Source organism: Syngnathus floridae, chromosome 8 (assembly GCF_059516105.1).
Source record: "Syngnathus floridae isolate MCC-2025c chromosome 8, RoL_Sflo_1.0, whole genome shotgun sequence".
Taxonomy (NCBI): domain Eukaryota; kingdom Metazoa; phylum Chordata; class Actinopteri; order Syngnathiformes; family Syngnathidae; genus Syngnathus; species Syngnathus floridae.
In genome coordinates this window covers 9,972,947-9,994,307 of record NC_142420.1, presented here as the reverse complement: position 1 = coordinate 9,994,307, position 21,361 = coordinate 9,972,947, and the positions used below count along the sequence as shown (strand labels likewise).

Below are 21,361 nucleotides of genomic sequence, written 5' to 3'. Positions count from 1 at the left end.
TGAGTTCAGTGATGCGCATTGTCTCTATATCACATGTACTACAATAGGAATTTGTTATGTAATTAAATCAACATGTACTACAATAGGAATTTGCTGTGTAAGTAAATCAACAAATGAAATAGTGTTAAAATAAATGACATCAAATTTAGCCACAAGAAGTTGTATTCATTAACTTTCTATTTCCACTTGAGAAAGCACAATTGGCTCACCTGGCAGAGATTAAATAGTTCCAAGAGGAGATTTTGTAGCCTTAAATGTCCACATTTTTAGGCAGACACAGATGACAGACAGCACTGTTCTTTTAGTCTGTACTTGAGGCCACTTTCAAGCTATGAGTGGCATGCCATTGTTTCCTGATGGTTCTGCCATGCTTCAGGTAAATTACTCAATTTTAAAACCTCCAAGCTCTGATTACAGATTTCATTTTCGTCTTGTGTGGGTTATAGGTCACAGTGTGGAAAAGTTTTGAAATGGAGTCTCTTAATCTCACTTTTGTATGCTGTAGCACAAAAAAATCGTGGCACTTTGTATTCACTGTTCTGATCATATGTATTTTGATTTATTAGATCGTGCAAATAGTCATACCAACCACGTGAATTCCAGATGAAAACCATGTAGGACGGTTGTAAAAACGTTGCAGTAATATGGTAGAGTCAGAAGAGGACGGAATAAGACAAACTAAAAAAAAAAACTACTGGCGCTGTCACCTCAGCGCAAAGAAACGCAGAGTAAAGTGCAGTCCACTGGCGTGCAATGACACACACATACACACACATAGAAAAAAAGCCTCTTTCTCTTTTTTTCACCCCCCAGCCCTCCATGCTCTCCCGTGAAGCGCGCTCATGTGCACGCGTTCACGTTTGGCAGCTCCACGTCGACATTCTTCCAGCTGCATTGAGTCAACTGCACACAGCACTCACTCGCGGCCAGGAAGAAGAAAAGGTAAAACGACGGCGACCGAAGCACCGGCCACCTCACGACTTGAATCGCTTTTGCACGTCAGCACATCAAGTGCAGCGAAGAAAGAGTGGCTTTGCATCGCGCTCTTTAGGTGGCCCTGCGACGTCCTCACTTCGCTGGCTTTCGTTGCATTTTTTTGAAACAGACTGGCTGCTGCAGCTGACCGCTTATGTCTACCTCTCAGGTACAGTATGGCCCCGCTATGGCTATTTCCGACCCCACTTGACTTATATTCTTCGCCTGCCGTCTTTCTGTATGTTATGATTGAAAAGGTGACGTTGTGCTTTTTCATGTTGCAAAAAGTTGCTGTCACGTGAATGCTGTTAAAGTGGCAAGTGTTCCTAAATTGCTGTTAGATAATGGTCAACAAGAGCTTCGTTGACCTTGTGCACATTTAAAAAAAAAAAAAAATTAAAGTGTCAACAAGTTGACTTGGTGAAATCAGCTTTGCCAAGGCCTGTTGAATCCTCAAGGCTCAACAGGTAGAAGCTACAAGTGGAACCAACTCTGTAAAAGAGGCATTATTGTGCTGTTTGTATTAAACAATTTTCAAATGGCCTCGATTACACAAATTATTTTAAAACTTCTGCAAATGTGCAAAAGGCTCCCATCTGGCCGACAGTACCTGGCTGGTGTTAGACTTCTCAGCCACCCAGTAGGCCCGTTCCATATGGAGCATTCACACCGCAGCCACACATTGCCCCCCCCCCCCCCCCCCCCTGCAAAAAAAAAAAAAACTTTTTGTGCATGAATGTTAGAAGTGTGCTCAAGTAAAACACATGTATGGCGGTTCTTGTGATTTGCTGCAGGTCAAGGGAGCAACATGTCAGTCTGCTGGATGAAGACAAACCTATGAGGTGGCACTGTGGCTTTCCAAATAAAGTTCTGTGATACACTCAGACTCTCACTGCTCGCAGTCAGTGCATTACAGAACTTTGTTTTGGAAGTTAAATCTTCCATTTGGGAAAGAAGTCCTCAAGCATCTGGATATTTGCTACACCTTTTCTGCTTTTTTTTCTCCTGAAATAAAGTTCCTTTACACATTCACTCTTTTTGTCCAATTTATCCATTGTTTATTTGAATTACAATTCTGTATTTTATTTGGATTGATTGTGATCCGTATGTGTCAAATTCTTACTTAAAGTGCTGGATGGTACCATATGGAAACAGTCGTCATGCTGGTCTGGTGACTCAGTGGAGAGGAGCTCGAAAAGTCAATAGTAAACTCGTGTTGGTTCAGGTTAATTTACTAACCGAGCCAGTGGTGCATCAAACAAGTCAATGAGAAAAGAAGAGTTTGCAGTGTAACTGACACGATTTTTGTGCAAGATGAAACTGCACGTATGAATTGCCAGTTAGTCAAATGTTATACACACTGAAATATAATAAAACCAGACAAATGAATGGACTGATGTTTCTCATCCTCAGCCAAGTAAAAAAAGTCTCAAATTCAATTACCTACATTTATGTAGTAGGTTATTACAGGATGTATATTTATCCATCCATTGTCAAGCGTTACTGAAGAAAACCTTTTCTTTTAGCTCACATGTGCATTAAAAGCGAGTTTGCTGTGCAATCCTGCAATTCCAGTCTTTGCATAGAATTGAGCCTATGTGTGATTCGCAAAGCATGCTGGGTACAACCTATCGCGATAGCTTCACGTCCTTGTTCTCGATGTGGTAAATGTTGCAACCGTGTGTGAAACCACCGGTTTAAAGATTAGCAGAAACAGATGATTAAACAAATTCAACGTGACTGTCATGATTTGATTTGCCTTTGTTTAATTTGTCTTTAACTACGCACACAGTACATTATGTATGTACCAAGAAACACTTATTAATTATAAGCGGAAACGTCATGCCAAAAACCAAATACAAAAAATGTTGCTTTTTCCCAGGTCCTCATGAACGCCACATTCTTCCCTCTTATGTGACAGTTCCGCTCTCTCCCGTCACCAATACGGAAGCAGCATGGCGTCCGACAGCGGCAGCGTTGGAGACGGCTCCGACATCCAACGAGTCGCTCAGCAGAGGTTGAAGATAACTGCAAGGCATTTACGATCACCGGCGGATAGTGCTTCCACCATTGTAGCCACCGAGTGCAAAGCCCAGGGGAGCGAGGCGGATGTCGCCCAACAGGAGAAGACTACAATGCCGCGAAGGAGGTATAAGTCTGTGATGGAGCGGGGGTTGACAAGGGTCCACACATTCCCTGTAGCTTAATCTGTGTAACGCGTAGCAGAGAAACTGAAATTAGCATGCGGCGCTGACATCATGTGTGATTTATTTACCTATCAGACAAACACAAATTTCATAGTGAGTCGCGGAAAAACGGTTTTTGGCCAGACTGTTAGCACTTGTTTGATACCGGGTGGGTGCGGCTTCATGCACTACATCAATTTTCTTTAGTTTATTCAGACACAGTGACAAAGTTAGTTTTATTGCACTTCCAGGTTTTCTGTTATTGGAGGATGTAGAACGAACAATGGTTGCAACGTTTTGTGGCGCTTCAACTTGTGTCGATTGTTCGGCATATATAAGACGAGGTTTTCATAGTTGGGGTTTTTGTATGAATACTGTACGACAACAAACTATAAATACTTTTTCATTTTCTTTTCTGCACGCTCTACTTAACCTCCTGATTTGTTTGACAACCGAGCGACGAGGCAGTGAATGTAATTTGGGCTTCTTTTAGTTAATCTGATTGGCTAAGAGTCATGGTGGTCTGACTTTCGACCTATTGGCGGCTGAGTCGCGTTCATGAAACCTCGGGGAGGTGGAGCTGTCATCTGATGTGAAATCGGATTCAACAGCTGCAGTTGAGTGTAAAAAAAAATTGGCCCCCGTTTTACAGTGTTCTGGTCAGTGTTACATTGTAGCAATAGTACAAAAGCAGTAAATTGTAGAACATTGTTTTCTCTAAGATGTGCCAGGTTTAATTTAGATATACCATCTTTAATTCCCCTGCAAATTACTAAAATATTCAGTAATGTTTTGGATATACGACAGGGCTCTACGTTCAAAGTGGCCCCACAACATGACTTTCGGACCAGTACAGATGTATAAATAAAATAAATTAGTCAAATGTTTTTGCTTTTTTTAACATCTAGAGTTTTATCCACTTAAATTGGTAAATCATTGTGATCTTTTTTCATCATCTAAAGCAACTTAGTGCAGGACCCTCTTATCATATTCAGTTCCAGTTTTACAAGTTTTTTTCCTTTAGGAATTACGTACTTATCTCGCTATGTTTGCATTGTAGTGTGGCAAGTATCTAAGTGGTGTCAGTAGAAAACAATCCCGATGTGCTGGTTAAGCTGTCCCGTTGCAAGAGACCTAATCAGAAAGAAATCTGACTGAGTTAGTAGTTGCACAGTTACAGAGCCAAATCTTTCTGTGCTTTAAGTGCCTGTTTTTTAGTTTGCAGATGATGCTGCATTCTGTAAAGAAAGCTATACAGTACTGCATTACACTTGCATCACTGGCTTAATTGGTGGTTGTGAGGTCATTGAACTCGGGTAGTGTTTGTTTGACAAATTCCAGTTGCGCTTTGGATGATTGGTGCAGTTGTTTTTGGGTAAAACCGCCTCAGTGTGAGTAGTGTTGTTCCAAAGACTTTTTTGTTCCAGTTTCAAGTCTGGAATTATTTTTTTTTTTTCATCTATTAATTAAATACATTTTAAATTACTGTATTAGATGAATATCGTTGCATGTGCTGGGGAAGCTTCTGTCAAGTATCCCTTTTTGCACCGCCACCATAAAAATCGTAGAAATCGAGTGGGCAGACTGATACACACCGTTAATGAAAAATGAAAAGTTGAAGGGATCAAGTCGCAGAGTTGTCATGGTGACCAAAAGCACCCTTGGCATCTCGGAGTATGGAAGGTGTGGTGAGCAGAAACTTTGCAAAGCATTTCCTGTAACAGGTGAAAACAGTAGGTTAAAGAAGTTGGTCGTCTGGTGTAATACGTGATGTCATGCACCAGCTTTTGGAATAAAAAGATAGAAAAAGCAAAACACACAGTCAAGCTTATAGACTGTTCAAGAGAACATTGAAATCAGAGATGGATTTGTTTTACTGAATGTGGTTTTGATGGTGATTCAGACATCAACATTTCTCGTTGCACGTCAGGTTTTTGAGACCCTTTCCGTTTTTATTTATTTTTTTAAGTTTTGACACCTAAAATTGTTCATACAACTTTTGAGCACCCCCCCTCAAATGTTGCTGTACTAATTCCCAATTGTTATAGGCTGTCCAGTATAGTCCGAGCATGTTCATGAATGTCCCCAGAGAATATAATAGGTGTGGTTGTCTAGTACTTTTCCGACCATTAACCTCCCCATTGATAAAAAGGCCCACCTTGAATGCGATGGAAACTGACCAGCTAAATAAAATCAGACAGCATTGACGTCAGCCTTTTGTGAGACAGGGTATCGGATCGTCGTCTGTATTTGGCGTGTCGTCTTGCTTTTAAAAAACACCTCCAGAACTATTTAAGATGTTTAACATCTTGTGATTACCCATTAACCATCACTCCCGTCATTGTTTTATTATTTTCCTCTAGGCAGGAGATCATGAAGTGGAACGGTTGGGGCTACAGCGATTCAAAGTTCTTCTTCAATAAGAAAGGCCAAGCAGAATTCAGTGGCAAAAGGTACAGTGAGAGTCACATAGCACACAGCTTTTGTACCTCTTCAACAATGTCCCCAAAGGCCAAATGATACATTATCTCATTCACTCACGTGACCATATTGTGTAAGCATTCTCATGTTCTCATGTAATTGTAATCTTGGGGTGTGTTGCGTCAATCATTTCATCAGCAATTTAAAGACACACACACACACACACACACACACACACACACACACACACACACACACACACACACGCACGCGCACACACTTCCCGCTCTCCCATCCGAACTAGTGACACCACACTGCTGCCATCTAGTGGCTGTCGTGTAGTAGTGCTTGAATAAGTGGCATTCTTTTCCCTAGCCGTAGCTGCACATTAACAGGAAATTCTCCACTTCTTCTGGACAAATAATTCTTGTAATAATTTACTTGTCCGGGTTGAAGTACACTCAAGAGGGAACTTCCGGTTTGTTTCCCGAAAGAGAACCCTTCCTTGAATGAAACCATATGCTTAGTAGCCAATGTATTTAATCTTTTTAAGAGTTTTAAGAGAATCTTTTTATAAGTCTGCATTATTGTTAATGAACACTTGGACCTGGTTGGTCATTAATATGGTATGTGAAGGCTTGAGGTTAACTGCTCTTGTGTAATGTTATCAGTTAAAAAAAAAAAAAAAAAAAAATTCTGACTCTGTGTCCTCCTGATCTCTATCCAGATATAGATTAAGTGGTATGGTCATCCCTGGCCTGAGAGACTGGTTTGAGAGCACGTTTGGAGCCAGTCTGCAGCACAAAACTCCAGCATTAGTGAGTGTTGTGCATTCCTAGTTGTTGTGTCAACAATGACGGTCGGCAAGTGCATAACAATGCTTTGTTTTGTTTCAGCCCCTCCTGAACAGCAGCGCCGTACCAGCTCCCACTCTTAACGAAGCCTTCTTGGACGATTTGAAATCCTTCGGTATTCCCTTCTCTCACGATGCCGAGGACCGCGTATTTCGCAGCCACGGTAACGCTCACTTGGAGATGGTCTCCTTGGGTTTTGTTTGTTTGTATGTTGCTCACTCCTTATGTCTTCTACAGGGCATTGCTTACATGAGATCTTTGCCTTGCGAGAAGGGAAATTTGGTCGCATTCCCGATTTGGTGGTGTGGCCTGGTGAGTTTGAAGCAGTACCATGTCTTTTATGGCAGTGCCATTCTCATTGTTGTCATGGCTGACATTATTCCATCCTGCCCAAGGGTCAAAGAAAAGGCCCATACAATGCTCAAATTCACATTTAAGGAGTCATCAATTAACGTAAAATGTTTTTGTTTTTTTTTAAATTCCTAATTTATGGTCTAGAAGTTTATTTATAAAATATTTACCGTTATTGTGATTTGAGCATAGGTTTGCGATAGACTCTGATGAATTCCATGGAGAGAAAGATCTATTATGCAAACGCCGAATCATAAAAGTTACCAGTGGTATCTATAAAACACAAGTTGCACTGGAGGCTTTCAAAGTAGCTCTCTAAAAGATTGCAGACCCCTGCTGTACTTTTTAGAAGCCCCACCTAAGGGCACGAGAAATATATCAAGCCGAGTTTTATTTTGGTTTTAATGATGAGCGAGTAGTCTCGATGATGTTTGATGAAGTTATAAAAAAAAGAGCTAAGGAAAATGTTAATATAGTTCTAATCATTTACGATTGCCCTTTATCACTGTCAATTCTTAAATTATAATGTAATCTAACCCTGAATGGATGTTTAATTAAAATGTATTTGTCATGTGTGATATGTCTCCTTTCACATTTTCATCATAAAAATTTACATTTCATTTCTACTTGGTCATTTTCACGAAAGACGTTGCATACAGTCTAAGCCAATCTGTTTGTTTTGACTCGAGCTAATTGACTTCAAATGCGATTTTCTAACGGCCGTGTGTGTCGTGTCTGTCGGCAGCCTTTAGCAGGGTGCAGAAGCACCTCTTTCGCCCGCTTAAGTGCGTCCTCCTCCCCGCATACTGTGACCTGCTTTGGCTCCGTTATTGGCCGCAACGCATTTGTATTGATTGGGATCACCTCAGCACAAAGAGCACCGCTTCATGCACTCGCGCTCCACCTGGGAAAAGCCTCTGGCAAATGAATACACACCCTGTTCCCCTGCTATTTCCGTCTCTAATGGCCCTGCCAATATAAACATCCAATTTATCACCTCTGTCATATCTTTTTTTTTTTTTCTTCTCTTCAAAATGAGCCATGAGATTTAATTTATGTTTGCGATCGAGAAGGTTAAATGCTATGATATATCTTATCGCGCTGACCTCACTTTTGTCTTGTGTCTTTGCAGACTGCCACAATGATGTCGTCAAACTCGTGGAACTGGCAAGCAAGCACGACGTTTGTTTGATACCATACGGAGGTGAGTTTTCAAAGCACCGAAACGGTGGTCTTTTGCTTTCTCCGCCTGATAAATTGAAAATAAAAAGGCCTATTTTTCTGCATTATTACTACAAACAGATACAAGATTATTTTTAAGATTTGTGTTTGACTGCCTCCCCTTTCCTTTCCATACAGGAGGAACAAGTGTCTCCAGTGCTCTCGAGTGTCCCACTGATGAAGCTCGCTGTATCGTTTCTCTGGATACCTCTCAGATGGTACGTACCGTAAATACCTTCCTTGAAATAAATAAAGTCCCTCAAAGCATACCAACTGTACATATTGACGTTGAGTCACTCTTTAATCTTTAAAAACATTTGTTTTCCTTTTCCTCTCTGCCATCTTGATAAGATACTATTTTTATTGCACTTGTCTTTATAAGTGATTGAGAAGTATTCCTGCGGCACATCTCAAAACCAAATAATGAATTACCTTTTGTTTAGCATTAAAACAAAATTACTATTTAATGTCAATTCCCAACACGTTTTCCTTTAAGCAAAGAAAAGTCATGGCAGTAACCATAATCGTAAAACGGCCGCATTCCATAAATCCCATAACACGCTAGTAGCGTAACACAAATATTATAGTTTGGCAGCATCCATTCATCTTCATGCAAGGTCGGCTCTCTCACATGAACACGATAACGTTTCGTTTTTACAACGGAATATAAAGCAGCAAATATCCAATATAGCGTTGTCCTTTGAACTGTGTGAAAACAATAAATATGCTGCTGTCCCACCAGTGGTTTGTTGTGGAGGTCAGAGGTCGGAGGTCAGGTGGCTCTGGTGTGTGAAAGCAGCGGAGCAGGAATATAGTAAACTTTATTACCTCTGCAGTGAAATTGATGGCAAAAGGGGGGCATGTTGACCCCATGCAGGTAGGCTCGAGCCCAGTGCTTAGTGCCCCAAATAAGAAGCGTATATTTGAAATTTGATATTCAATTAAGTTAAACCTTGGGGAGCTGAACACACACACATTACTATAAACATCTTTACGATGTAAAACTTATGTTTTTATTTTGGGTTTTTTTTCCATCCTATGCAGAACCGCATTTTGTGGATCGATGAGAAAAATTTAACTGCCCACCTGGAAGCCGGCATCATCGGTCAGGATTTGGAGCGTCAGGTGACTACAGTCGTGTCTTTTAAGTGTTTAGGGACTGGCCAGCAAATTCCTTAAGAGCTGACATTCGATGCTTAACATTGTATGATTTACTGCAGACACCTCTGCGTTAAGACTCAGCCACAAGAAAAGGCTTTTTAAAGCCGTGACTTGAATCACATTTTGTTTCGAGGCCCTCTTGTGGAGGTTGTTGGGTATTTTCTTAAGTTCCTCATCCCCCCACACAAGTGACACGTAAGCACATGTGACAGGCCAAGGAGCCACACTTGCTCCCTTAAATCAAGTCAAAATGGATGCCACATGCCTCACTATGAGGAAGCAAAACCATGTGCTTTGGAATGATAATAATGAAGAAAAGCATCTCAAACGGTTGTGCTCATTAATATTTTGTAAATCAATTAATAGTTTATATAATGGATTTTTTTGCATACTTTTTTAAAATTGCATTAAAATAGTAAAATCCAAATCAAGCAGTACATTGGCGCGTGATTTGACTTTTAACATCTTCCTCATTGTATTTTCCAGCTTAATGAGAGTGGCTACTGCACAGGCCATGAGCCGGACTCCATGGAGTTCAGCTCAGTAGGGGGTTGGGTGGCAACCAGAGCGTCGGGCATGAAGAAGAACATCTATGGCAACATTGAGGACCTGGTGCGTGCTCATCTCTTCATCGGAAGGAAACAATTTACAAAACATTTTCACGCACGCCCTCTCAGTACAGAGACCACAGCATGAGTGGTCCCACATGGCGCGAGGCAGTGTTTCTAATTTGGAACCCGAAAAGGCCGAACCCATACGTCTGTCTAAATACAGCATGTCGTTTTCGTTTTCCTTCCCCCCCGATGGGAATAGGTTGTCCACGTTAAGATGGTGACTCCGCGCGGGGTGATTGAGAAGAGCTGTCAGGGTCCCCGCATGTCTACCGGGCCGGACGTTCATCACTTCATCATGGGATCCGAAGGTTTGCTTGTGTTTTTGTTTCATCATGCCGCCAGGGAATTTGGGCACTTTTACAGCTGTGTCCAGTGTTGTTTGTATAAAAAGCAGCAACATGAGGATGATTCTCATGCTTGCTCCCCACACGTCTGCAGCGCCCTGTCCTGTCCTTGGCTTAACTGTCCCTGACCGCTATTTACAGTGTACAAGCTGCACCTGATAGCCAAATACGACTCTGACGCAGTTGCCTTGCACCAAAACCTTCAACTGTGTGCTAGCACATCAGTCAAACGACAAAGCATTTGTTTCAATGACCTTTAGTTGCAACAATATACAAGTTTTCATTGTTCTTTTTTTTTTTTAAATGAATAAACTGACTTGAGGAAGTGAATTGTGTGAAAATTAAAAAAGTAATTGACAGTTCCAAATGGAAAAATATTTATAATTACCTGTAGATGCCACAAGATGGCGGCAAAGCACTGCTTTTGTCTAAGTAATTGGTGGTCAACCTGTGGTTCTTGAGTACAAGTAAATCCACAGCCCTAAAGATTCACCAGCTAAAATAAGATTGTTTGTTTGTTTGTTTGTTTTTGTTTGAGAACAGTACGTCTGCGCCTGCCACAGTTGCCACTAGCAACTGATCATTTGTCCAAAATCACTGATGGCAGCAAAAAGCACACAAAGCTCTTAAGGATACCAAGAGATCCAATATCAGTTCAAAAAGCCCAAATGTTGATTTGTGTGATTTCAAAACACATTTTCCATGTGTGACGCCACATCTGTTTTTCCAACTATCATCTCCCTCTTATTTCCTGTGTTGACGTTTTCAAGCGCGCACAGTGGCTTCTCTTTTCGTGAAGATTCTGGGGGGGTCGTAAGGTGGGTCAGAGGTTTAGCTGTATCTGCGTACGTGCTGCACTTCTGGGCTTGCCTGTCTTTGAGAGAGCCTTGCTTTATTTCCTTGTGCTCCTTGCCGATAAATCTTTCTTGCCCTCCCTGCCCCAGTAGAAAACCAGATCCCCCTTGTTGAAATGTGAGACAAAGGTCACCACGAGGACCCCCAGGACATTTACCAGAACCCTGTTTTTAAAAAAAATAATAATAAATACTCCAAGGAGTACAACGTTCATGTAAACGACATGTAGCCTCAATTTACTTATTTTTATGGCTTCATCATCTTTGTGATTTTTTTTTTTTTTCATAGGAACCCTGGGTGTGGTCACAGAGGTGACAATGAAGATTCGACCCAAGCCGGAGTATCAGAAATACGGCTCCGTGGTGTTCCCCAACTTTGAGAAAGGTGTCGCTTGTCTTCGGGAAGTTGCCAAACAGGTCACTTTACACTATTTTATCAAACAGACACATCACATTATTGGTTATCTATATTGCCAATTTCAAATCAACCCAACAGAGCTACTCTGGAAGAAAAAAAAAATCATAGACATAATAAAACTTAAGTGTTAAGCGTTCAACAGTCATCAAAACTACTACGATTGATGAACTACATTTTGAAAAAGGATTTTTTTAACAGTTTTACTAAATTAGTTCTGTGTTGATCAGTTGAAATCTTATAAATAATTTACAATCAAATTTTCCAGAATTATCAATCAAGAAACCAAAACGCCTCCGACTTTTTGCAGGAGGGATTCATCATTTCTCATCAAATTACAACGTCAAGTTATATTGATTTTCATTTCTTTTATCCTTCTTTTTTTTCCCCTCCTCTTTTAGAGGTGTGCTCCTGCATCTATTCGACTAATGGATAATGAGCAATTTAAGTTTGGTAAGTTCTGTTGGACCCTTTGGGGCAGTGCAAATCACTTTAGCTCATGTTTTTGAACATTGCTTTTTTTTTTTTTCTTCAAACTGCAGTCTGTAATTTGAAACGGCCACTTAATCTTCTTTTAGTACATCAACGAACGCCGCCGGTTATATTTTTATTTCAACTGAAGATAAGTCGCAACGAGATTTAAAAAAATAAAATAAAAAATAGGAATAAGGCTTTATTTACCTTATAGAGCACTTTTGCCGTAACAAAGCACTTTCCAAAAAACATAAAATAACAATACAACAGAAAATATCACTGGCAATAATATAAACCTAATAACAGAAAAATGGCTCTCGGCCTAAGCCAAGCATTCATTCCATTGAAGTTTTATGATACCGTTCCTTAAGGTCTGGCCAATGCATCTGGCATCACCAGAGATCTGAGTAAAACTCCCCCCAGCCTCCGGGGATCTCATTATCTCGCCGAGATTTCCGCTCCTCATCAAGTAGGCACCTCTGAGCATTAAGCAAGCTGGATGAAGCCACCGGCTTTTTCCCGCTAATAACTAAAACTCCATGATAGCTTCTCAGCCTTATTAGTGGCTTCACGTTGAATATCACCAATTGATGCCTTCTCAGATCGGGACTACGCGTGCAATTTAGTCGTGCCTGTCTGCGCGTTTGAGATGAAAAATGAGATTGTTGTCACCATCACACGCGGAAGGGAGGAGCAAAGAACAAAGGACGCGGGGGGCTTAAGAGTAAAATCATATGCAGCGAGGGTCTCTCGCCGATGTTGAGTTATTAATTAAATAGTGTGAGGGGGCTGACAGAAGTGGAGACATGCAGTCAAACCTCACAGTGGACAAAATTAGGCCACTAAGTGATGAAGAGAGTAGAGCATACACCAGGAGAAATAAATGAACTGTTAAGTCTCGGCGACATCACGCGTAACATGATTGATGGCCGTCCCTTTGGCCCCCGGCCCTCATTTTGCTTGTCCGCCGGGCACTTTTTTGTGTGTCTGATCAAGAATAAATCAAAACATGCGTGAGGAAGAGCGATATCGTCGCGTCAACTCGGCTTCCCTTCAGGAAGTTGTGATTTATTGTCGCCAGCAGCCAGCCCGTTGTAAAGTTATTCAAATTTATTTTTTCCCTCCTTTTTTTTTGTTTGAGAGCCCAAATAACTCTTGACCATCCCGCTTTTGCTGATTCCCACAAGACGATGACTAATGTTTGAAAGGAAATCCTCATCCGCGTCTCAATGGCTCCCCCTTTAACTGCCGTGTCCACAGGTCACGCCCTCAAGCCTCAAGTGTCGTCACTTTTCACCTCCTTTCTGGACGGCCTGAAGAAACTGTACATCACCAAGGTAAAGCGCGAGCATGAGCCGTCTGCGTCGGAGGCACGCTCCCAAGTGTTTCTCATGAAAAATGAACCTCGGCCTCTTAAATCCTCAGTTCAAAGGCTTTGACCAGAACCGCTTGTGCGTGGCCACCCTTTTGTTCGAGGGTGACCGAGAGAAGGTCCTGCAGCATGAGAAGCAAGTTTATGGCATCGCCGCAATGTTTGGGTCAGTACTTTCCCCTCCTCTGTAACGCTACGGAGGAGACGCGCAAAACATGAAGTGGAAATGTTTGATACCAGCCATAAGTAGAAGTAACGTCGAAAAGGACGCCCTGGACTTAGTGTTGCGTTTCGTTGTTTGTCTTAGTTTACGGTGATGGATCACCTGTGGATGTCCTCCTGCCAGGCCCGCCTTTGTGGGTGCTGATCAATGAGGTCCTCTGGTGGGGGGGAATCAGTTACACATCAGGCTCACCGGGATGCTCCACAGAGATGATTTAGGTCAATTTCAAACAGTCATTCAGAGTTACGTCACTTCACAGTACAGACCGGAAAACACTTTTAAATTACAGTGTAAGCAAGAGCTACTAATTTAGCATTTGTATATGTATTTCTTTGTTCTATGATACACAAAATGATTCAACCCCCATTACAAATTAAATTTATATAAAAGAGTATTTTGAAATTGTTCATAGACTATGCAAATTAAGGGTTGTTCTCGCGGTTCAATTTTTTCTATTTTTTTTTTTTTTAAATGTATTTTTAACTATGTTTCTGGATGCCGCGACACCACTCCAAAGTCCAAATTTGCCATTTGGTCTTATTGTATTAATTTTGGTCTTATAATATTAATTTATGTTCTTTGTGACTAAATTAATTCATAGTTGCCAAAAAGCAATTTGTGTACTTTTTGTTGGCGCTACAGCATTGGCTATCGATAGCAGCAATTGCATCATAAGAAAGTTGGCAGGTGCACAGAGCATCCTCCGCTTTATCGCATTATTTCCAGTAAAAGACGATCAAGTGTCAGTGATGGATCAACGCGGGATATTTTCCTCCGATGTTGGGAAACGCCATGAATCGATATAGCGATTTTCTAATGAGCTTGGCCTGATTAGTTTGGGTGCTAGATGAAAATTTGATTACACACCGCAGGTGATGGATGTGCGGCTGACCTGCATTGATCTGCACATTGTTGGATTGACAGGCTCGCACGCAGCTGCCGTGAGAGCCGCTCACAAAGACGCCACAGTTGAATATTAACCCTGTTATCTTTTTCTTTCCAGAGGCCTGGCAGCCGGAGAGGACAATGGGCAGAGGGGCTACATGTTGACCTTTGTCATCGCTTACCTCCGGGTGGGTGACCGCTTTTTTTTTTTTTAAACGCATGCTAAGCTAATGGACAGCTGGGCGGAGCCTTTGACAAGAACACAAGGGGCCTGCAGAATGTGACCTCCAGGCCCTTGATTTGATGTGGTCATACTTATTGTGTGTTCATTTTGAGAATTACTCTTTCTATTCTTTGTAAACTAATTTCCATGTAGCATTTCAAGATAACCCATGACTGGATTTCATTCTATTAGACCTTCAAAGAATGACAGGGGAGAAAAGAAAAAGAAAGCAAGCGAAGAATTATGATAGATGAATGATCTTTCTTTGCTCAGAGTTGAAGCATAACATACTTTATAATAAATACATGTTGATGTTTTCCTTTGGACAGGACTTGGGGATGGACTACTATGTGATTGGCGAGTCATTCGAGACCTCAGTACCCTGGGACAGGTAAATACACAATTGTGGCGATTTTTTGAATGCTCTGGTAAGGTCATCATTGTCGGCCATAAATTTAAAACAATCAATTAAGGAAAAAAAAAAAAAGAAATCTACCTTTTGGCGCTACAAATGACAACTCATAAGGTCTGCTGAGATCTTTGACTAATTGCTCACAATTGTAGTTCAAGCCATTCGCTCGAGTCTTGGGTTCAAGTCCCACCCGATCGCAATGCGCGCCACATTTCGTCCTCGTTGTCATTGTCGCCCCTCGTTGCGTAACACGCGTGAAAGGAGAGACGGAGTGAGAGCAAGTGGACGCAGGCGCTCGGCTCATTAGACTTCCTTCTCGCTGTCCTCCACACGGCTGCACATGCCGGCGGCCATTTCCACACTAGTGGGATCCTCTTGCGGCGGTTTCTATGTTCATGTCGGCTTCTTCGTACTGTTAATTTCTTTTTAAGGCCAAATGTATTCCACATGCATTCTATACCACATTAAAAAAGAAAAAAACTCAGATTTTTTTTTTTCCCCCCTTTCAGGGTTTTGGACATCTGCCGGAACGTCAAAGCTCGCATCATAGGCGAGTGTAAAAACAGAGGAGTCCAGTTTCCACCATTGGCCACTTGCAGGTAACATTTGTGATTGTGATGGATTGTCGCACAGTAGTTTGCTAGCTGCCCCCAAGTGCCGCTCCCTTGCTTTTTGAGAGGCACTAATGACCAAAAATCATCAGCTTGATGCATTGTTACTTTTGAAATTAAAGCTTCTTCCTTTAAACTAATCAATAAGCGATATTCCTCATTGAAACACAATAGTCAAGCCTTTGCCAATGTTTGGATGAACCTTCACCAGAGTCTGACAGGCAGACGGCAAAGCAGCTGAAGAGAGGCATGCGGCCGGCCGCTCTATGCCGGTGGACAGATTAGGCCTCAGCCTGATTATGCCACAGCTATTCATTTCCCGGCCTCGCTCTGTCACATGATTGATTTGTCCATTTAACCTCTGAAGCAGCCAGCGTGCCAGGTGATGGGCCATGTCAGATGAACAAGGGCTCTGCCCTCGGCGGGGAGCGAGGCCGCAGCAGAGACTTTTAGCATGGGGACCCGACTCCCGTTAAAGGAATTTTTATTTAGAAGCACACACTGGCAATGTTGCGTTTGTCTTTTTGAGACATTGCTCAGTAAGTTCATTTAAATCAATAGTTTTTGTTGCTAGGCCCACCAAGGGCTTTGAAGAGTGAAAACAAAACAATGTCATCATTAGAAAATATATTATGTAAATAATCTCATCCCCTCACGCATTAATTTTTTTGCAATTGACTAATGTTCTCATCTTTTGATTTGCAGGGTAACGCAAACGTATGACGCCGGCGCCTGTGTCTACTTTTACTTCGCCTTCCACTACAGGGGCCTTGCTGATCCCGTGCACGTGTATGAACAAGTGGAGGTGCCGCATTTAGTCTACTTTACGCAAGAATGTGCTCCCAGATTGTGGACGGTTGACTAAATTTTTGTTTCTCTTCAGCACGCTGCCAGAGACGAGATCCTTGCCAACGGAGGCAGTTTATCGCATCATCATGGAGGTAGGACAAGCTCACGTGCCTATCGGGGGCATGCGCACACAAGCTGCAGCGTTGTCTCTAACTGGAGCTATAAAAACATTGACTCATCCGCTGATTACCAGATTAGCTAAAATGTCATTTTAGCGAGGGAGAATCTACCATATTTCTTCTCCTACTGCTCTTTGTTCCTTTTGCTTTTCTTTGCTGCCTCACACAGGCCAGTCTTGGTACTGCGTCCAATGCAGTCTCACCTACTGCGCACACTACTATCTCATCTTTATTAAATTGTTCCAAATTGGAGCGTGTGTATGCCGCTTTTTACAGTTGGCAAACTTGATGATTTTTTTTTTTCTTCCCCCTTCAAACTGCAAGCCACTCACGGCCCCATCAGGCCTCAGAGAAAATGCCCGCTTTATCTATATTGCCATCCGCCTGGCTGTTTTCATACATCACTTCAGGCGATTCATCACACCTGTCAAAATCAGTATGCAGCGAATCACCCGCGATATTAAATTGCAATTCCCCCCCCCCAAAAGGCGGGTACGGCCACAAAATTAAAAGATTGCTAATAAAAAGGAGGTGGCGAGGGCCGGCGTTAAACGACGCCACCAGTGTTGCCGCTTGAATGCTGACCTCCAAACGGTGGCCCGGGCCACCCTCAGCAACCTAAAGGGGGTGGGGTGTGATCCATGTGGCTCCTGTGTATGGGGCCCACTCTATAATTGTGATTAATCACAGCGGTGCTGGCTATCTGGCCGCAGACAGACCAGTGTGTCTGGCTACAATCAGCTGCTGACAAATGGATCCACTTTCATTGGGTTTTGTGTATCAAAGCAAACAGATGTAGTCAAGGATGGCCAGGTTGGAGGGCACAGCGGTAAATACACTTTTTGGGGATGTTGAGTCATCCAACACTGTCTCTGCAGGACACTGCACAATGCTAACATGATAGCATTGTGTGGAAAGGAGTCAAGAACCCCCTGACATTCCCAAAAGTAAAGCTGATAGCTGATTTTGGTGCTAATTTTGCTCCAAGCAGCTCAGTATGAAAAGGAGTATGTGTCGTCCATGTGATTGACAGGTGATCAATCCAGGGTGCACCCTGCCTCTTGCTTTAAACTCATGTGGGATGGTCTCGAGACCCCTGTGACCCTGGACAGGAGAAGCGTGATAGAAAATGGATGGCTGCTTGTAAAAAGCACAGCTTCAAGTGGGTCACCGCTGCAGCAGTAGCGTGGAGCCTCTGAGCATCCATCACCTGTGCACTGCTCCATCTATCAATACTTGGGTGGTGGGGTGGGCAAAACTCAGTCCCGCGACCTCCATTTGTCGACGAGGAGCCCTCCGTCCTCACCTTCACCGCCGTGCGGACCTCACTAAAGATGGAGATGATTCAGTTGAGCTCTACCTCGCGGTGGCAGAACAAAAGCCTTTGGCCGGGCGGGATGGAAAGCGTGCCACACCGTCTTTGTGGTTGGCCTCAGCTGCGTGGCCGTCCGCCAGAGATTGATGGCGACAGCGAGTGAGCGAGAGAGAGCGAGCGCGACAAGATAGATGTGTAAATTATCACGCTGATGGAGGCAATGATGCAGTCCCGCCACCTTCTGTTTTCTCGCCTTCCCAGGAGGAGGCATGGAGGTGGAGCCAAAGGGAGCGAGGAGGGTACGCTCCTGGAGAGCACTGTTTTTTTTTTTTTTTTGTTTTTTTAAAGTTATGGCGCCGAATCTGATTGGTCCCTTTGTCACCATCTGGAGGTCCACGTGCTATCAGAGCCCCTCACCCACCCCCAGTGACCTGCTTGTCTGCCCTCTTGTGTCAGGAGGCCCTCACAGCCCGATCCCCATCTGGGTTGCTTGGCTGGACTCTAATAACAAATATGTCAGGGCTCGTCCTATCTGTACAGGGGAGGCGGGAAGGAGGGGGTGTCTAATCTGCTGTGATTATTCTGCTACTTTTAAGTATTTACACAGTGAGGAGCACCTGTTCTCAGGATGAACAAGACAAGTTCAAAGTCGACAATGCTTGACAAACTGATACGTTTGCACATTTTATCTTTTTTTTTTTTTTTTTTTTTGTACGGCAATTGGCTTCAATGACAATTATTACTTTTTTGCTTTCAAGCAGCACAGTCGCCCGAGTAGGAAATAATTATGACATTAGATATCTTCAGATTAGAATCTGCCGTATGAATAAAACTCCCACACGGACGCGTCAATACGAGTTCGGTGTTGGCATTTATATCAAAAGACCTTGAGTAGAAGAAAATAAAACTGCCTGCAGAAACAGTCATAGATTTATTATATCCCAATTTTGGTATGAAGTCAAAATGGTAATTGTGCATACGAGATAATATCGACTTCAAAATTGCACAAGAGCCTCACGTGCCCCTCAGATTTGAGATTATGCCAACCCTCCATTTGGGTTTAAAGTCACCATCCCAAGCAACATCAAACTTCTCCTTCAGAGTATGGACGGAGGTTGTGAGCTCCACGATGGCATCTGGCTGGGTGAGAGGAGCGAGGAGCAAATGTGAGGGTGGCCGTGTGGGGCCTCCCAGCCCCCTCCTCATCCTCCTGTGGGAACACACACGCACACACACACACACACGAGGCCTAATGAGTTTGATAGTCTGCTGAGCTCTATAAATCACACCATGCAAAACATTTCTCCTGGCTGAATAAAAGCATTTATCACCCTCTGTTTATTCACTCACTCTCACAAGATTGATTGGCTCACAGCAGCCTGCCGAGCAATCAGCCGTGCCCATGCACCCCACCTCCCGTGCACGCCCCTCCCAACTCTAAACATTACCCCCCCCCCCCCCCCCCCCATCCATTCATTTCTATTCTCTCGTTGCAAGAGTGCTCCCCATGGAACCTATCAAGTTGTCTGTTACAGGAAGTGACACTATATATATATATATATATATATATATATGTATATATATAAAAATCCTGTCAAAAACCTCATCCCCGTTTACGTTTTTGTGTCTCCAGTGGGGAAACTTCGCAAGGAGTGGATGAGGCAGACTGTCTCCAACGTGGGTCTGGGTATGCTGCAGTCCGTCAAGGACTACGTGGACCCCTCTAACATCTTCGGAAACAGGAACCTCCTCTAATCCCGCCTACCCAGCCACACACACACACACACACACACACACACACACACACAGCCTCCTCCAAAACCATGCAAAGAGATTTGAGAATTTGAAAGGAACGCTTGTGTTCTTCTTTATCATGTGGTGCCATCATGTGTGCGCGCTCATGAAATGAGCCATAACAAGCAGTGACGCACGTCTTGCATACAACACAACATCAAGTCTACTCACTCCAACTCACTTCTGTGGAAAGGCATTTGAACACTTGGTCCATATCCTTGATATCAAGCTTTAGGTCCTTCTACGAGGACACTTTGTCCTCACGAATAACACATACGTTGTCTTCGCATGACTGGATGTGGACCAAGTGGTTTTTCTAAAATGGCTTTCCATTTTGTTGGTATGTTACTGAAGCTCTGTGCCTTTTGGAAAGCTTTTGTCTGCCCACCCAACCCCTCAAAATCATGTACTTGGATACTTCCTGATGATCCACTCGGGTACATTGTCCTTCCCTTTGTCAAGCAACAATGACTGTGTGAATGTGTGTCACACTGATGACCTGTTGTTATATACAAAAAAAAAAAAAAATGTTTTTTTTTTTTTTCTTTTTTGGGGGGTGGCGAAATGAACTAACCCCTGCTTGGACCTTAACTTGACTTTTAACATTTATATATTACTTTGAGTTTTTGTACCCAAAGCGCCCAAGATGTGTTACTGAATTGTTTCTTTCTTTTTTTCATTATTAAAACTCATTCAGTGCCAGCCATTTTCAATTGTTCCTTTATTCTACCACATGAAAAAAAAGGTACATATATAAATGTCCCTGGGATTGAATGAGTTTTAATTGTGCCAATGTCATGTTTTGCTCATGTCCTACCAAAGACTTAAACACATGCAAACTCTGACAAATTAGTTTTGAATCCGCGTATGCAAAAAAAAAAAAGTTTTAGCAGTTGGTAAGAGTTTACAATGAATTCTTCTGTGTTTGTTCAAATTGAAAATGAAAATTTTCCTTTTTTGAAGCAGCTTTAATCTTGTTTTCTCACTGGACTGTTTGCCAAATTATTAGGTACACAGCCAATCCAAGTTGGATCTCTAAAAGATAATGCTCAATTGTCATGTCTAGGGATGCACTGATATCAGTACTCGGTGCTCTAAAATGCTCCGACACTGAAACACCGATATTACATGACTAGACTGAGACAGACACTTTTCAGAGAGGAGCCACATTAATGTAAAAAGAACAAAACATGCTTTCATCGCAATTGCGAGAAACAATGGCATCAAGTATTGAAAGTCTTTATTGGCAAGTACTCAAATGTACAGTAAGTCATTTTGGAGTGGGAAAAAATGTAGTGTCTAGTGTAGTTGGTGTATTTCACTGGAAAGTGCAATTGTAATAGACTCTACATTCTCTCTCTTGAGCATGTTTGAAAAGGCCGCATTGTACAGTATTTGGATGTCATTAGAATGTGAAAGTGTACCCTAATGATGTTTAGTTGACTATGAAGTTTTTCTTTCGCCCGAATGTTCTTTACTGATAACCGATGTAATGTCCCTGTCAAATTGATGGATTCATTTTGGAACTGCTGCTTGACATGGCAACTGTTTTTTTTTTTTTTTTTTTAAACTTGTCAACAAATGTGCTTTGGAATGTTATATGGAATTCCTTTTTTTTTGTTATTCTATCCTAACAATTCAATAACAGCCAGTGTGTTTTGTCACCGCTCTTTGTGCAATAAATCCAA

The 21,361-nt window shown here is 42.4% G+C and overlaps 1 protein-coding gene and 1 long non-coding RNA gene across 2 annotated transcripts; both read left to right on the top strand.

Moving 5' to 3' along the window:
- Positions 1–295: 295 nt before the first annotated feature.
- On the top strand, positions 296–2,364 carry LOC148394465 (uncharacterized). Its single transcript, XR_015859711.1, has 3 exons — positions 296–376; positions 814–1,144; positions 1,770–2,364. It is a non-coding gene; the product is annotated as an uncharacterized LOC148394465 (long non-coding RNA).
- Positions 2,365–2,898: 534 nt separating this feature from the next.
- On the top strand, positions 2,899–21,236 carry agps (alkylglycerone phosphate synthase). Its single transcript, XM_088382162.1, has 20 exons — positions 2,899–3,124; positions 5,525–5,614; positions 6,310–6,400; positions 6,479–6,599; positions 6,674–6,748; positions 7,920–7,991; positions 8,147–8,226; positions 9,053–9,133; positions 9,656–9,781; positions 9,983–10,091; positions 11,271–11,398; positions 11,798–11,849; positions 13,131–13,207; positions 13,296–13,408; positions 14,469–14,538; positions 14,903–14,964; positions 15,495–15,584; positions 16,302–16,401; positions 16,480–16,537; positions 19,513–21,236. Exons 1-20 carry the CDS (start codon positions 2,931–2,933, stop codon positions 19,632–19,634), a joined length of 1,911 nt encoding a protein of 636 aa, XP_088238288.1. The 5' UTR covers positions 2,899–2,930; the 3' UTR covers positions 19,635–21,236.
- The last annotated feature ends 125 nt before the right edge of the window (positions 21,237–21,361 follow it).

Bases quoted from the DNA above. Each gene is read 5' to 3' on its own strand.
- agps (XM_088382162.1), top strand. From the start codon at position 2,931: ATGGCGTCCGACAGCGGCAGCGTTGGAGACGGCTCCGACATCCAACGA. The intron at 5,615-6,309 runs GTACAGTGAGAG...ATCTCTATCCAG, and splicing joins GCAGAATTCAGTGGCAAAAG to ATATAGATTAAGTGGTATGG. The intron at 13,208-13,295 runs GTAAAGCGCGAG...TTAAATCCTCAG, and splicing joins AGAAACTGTACATCACCAAG to TTCAAAGGCTTTGACCAGAA.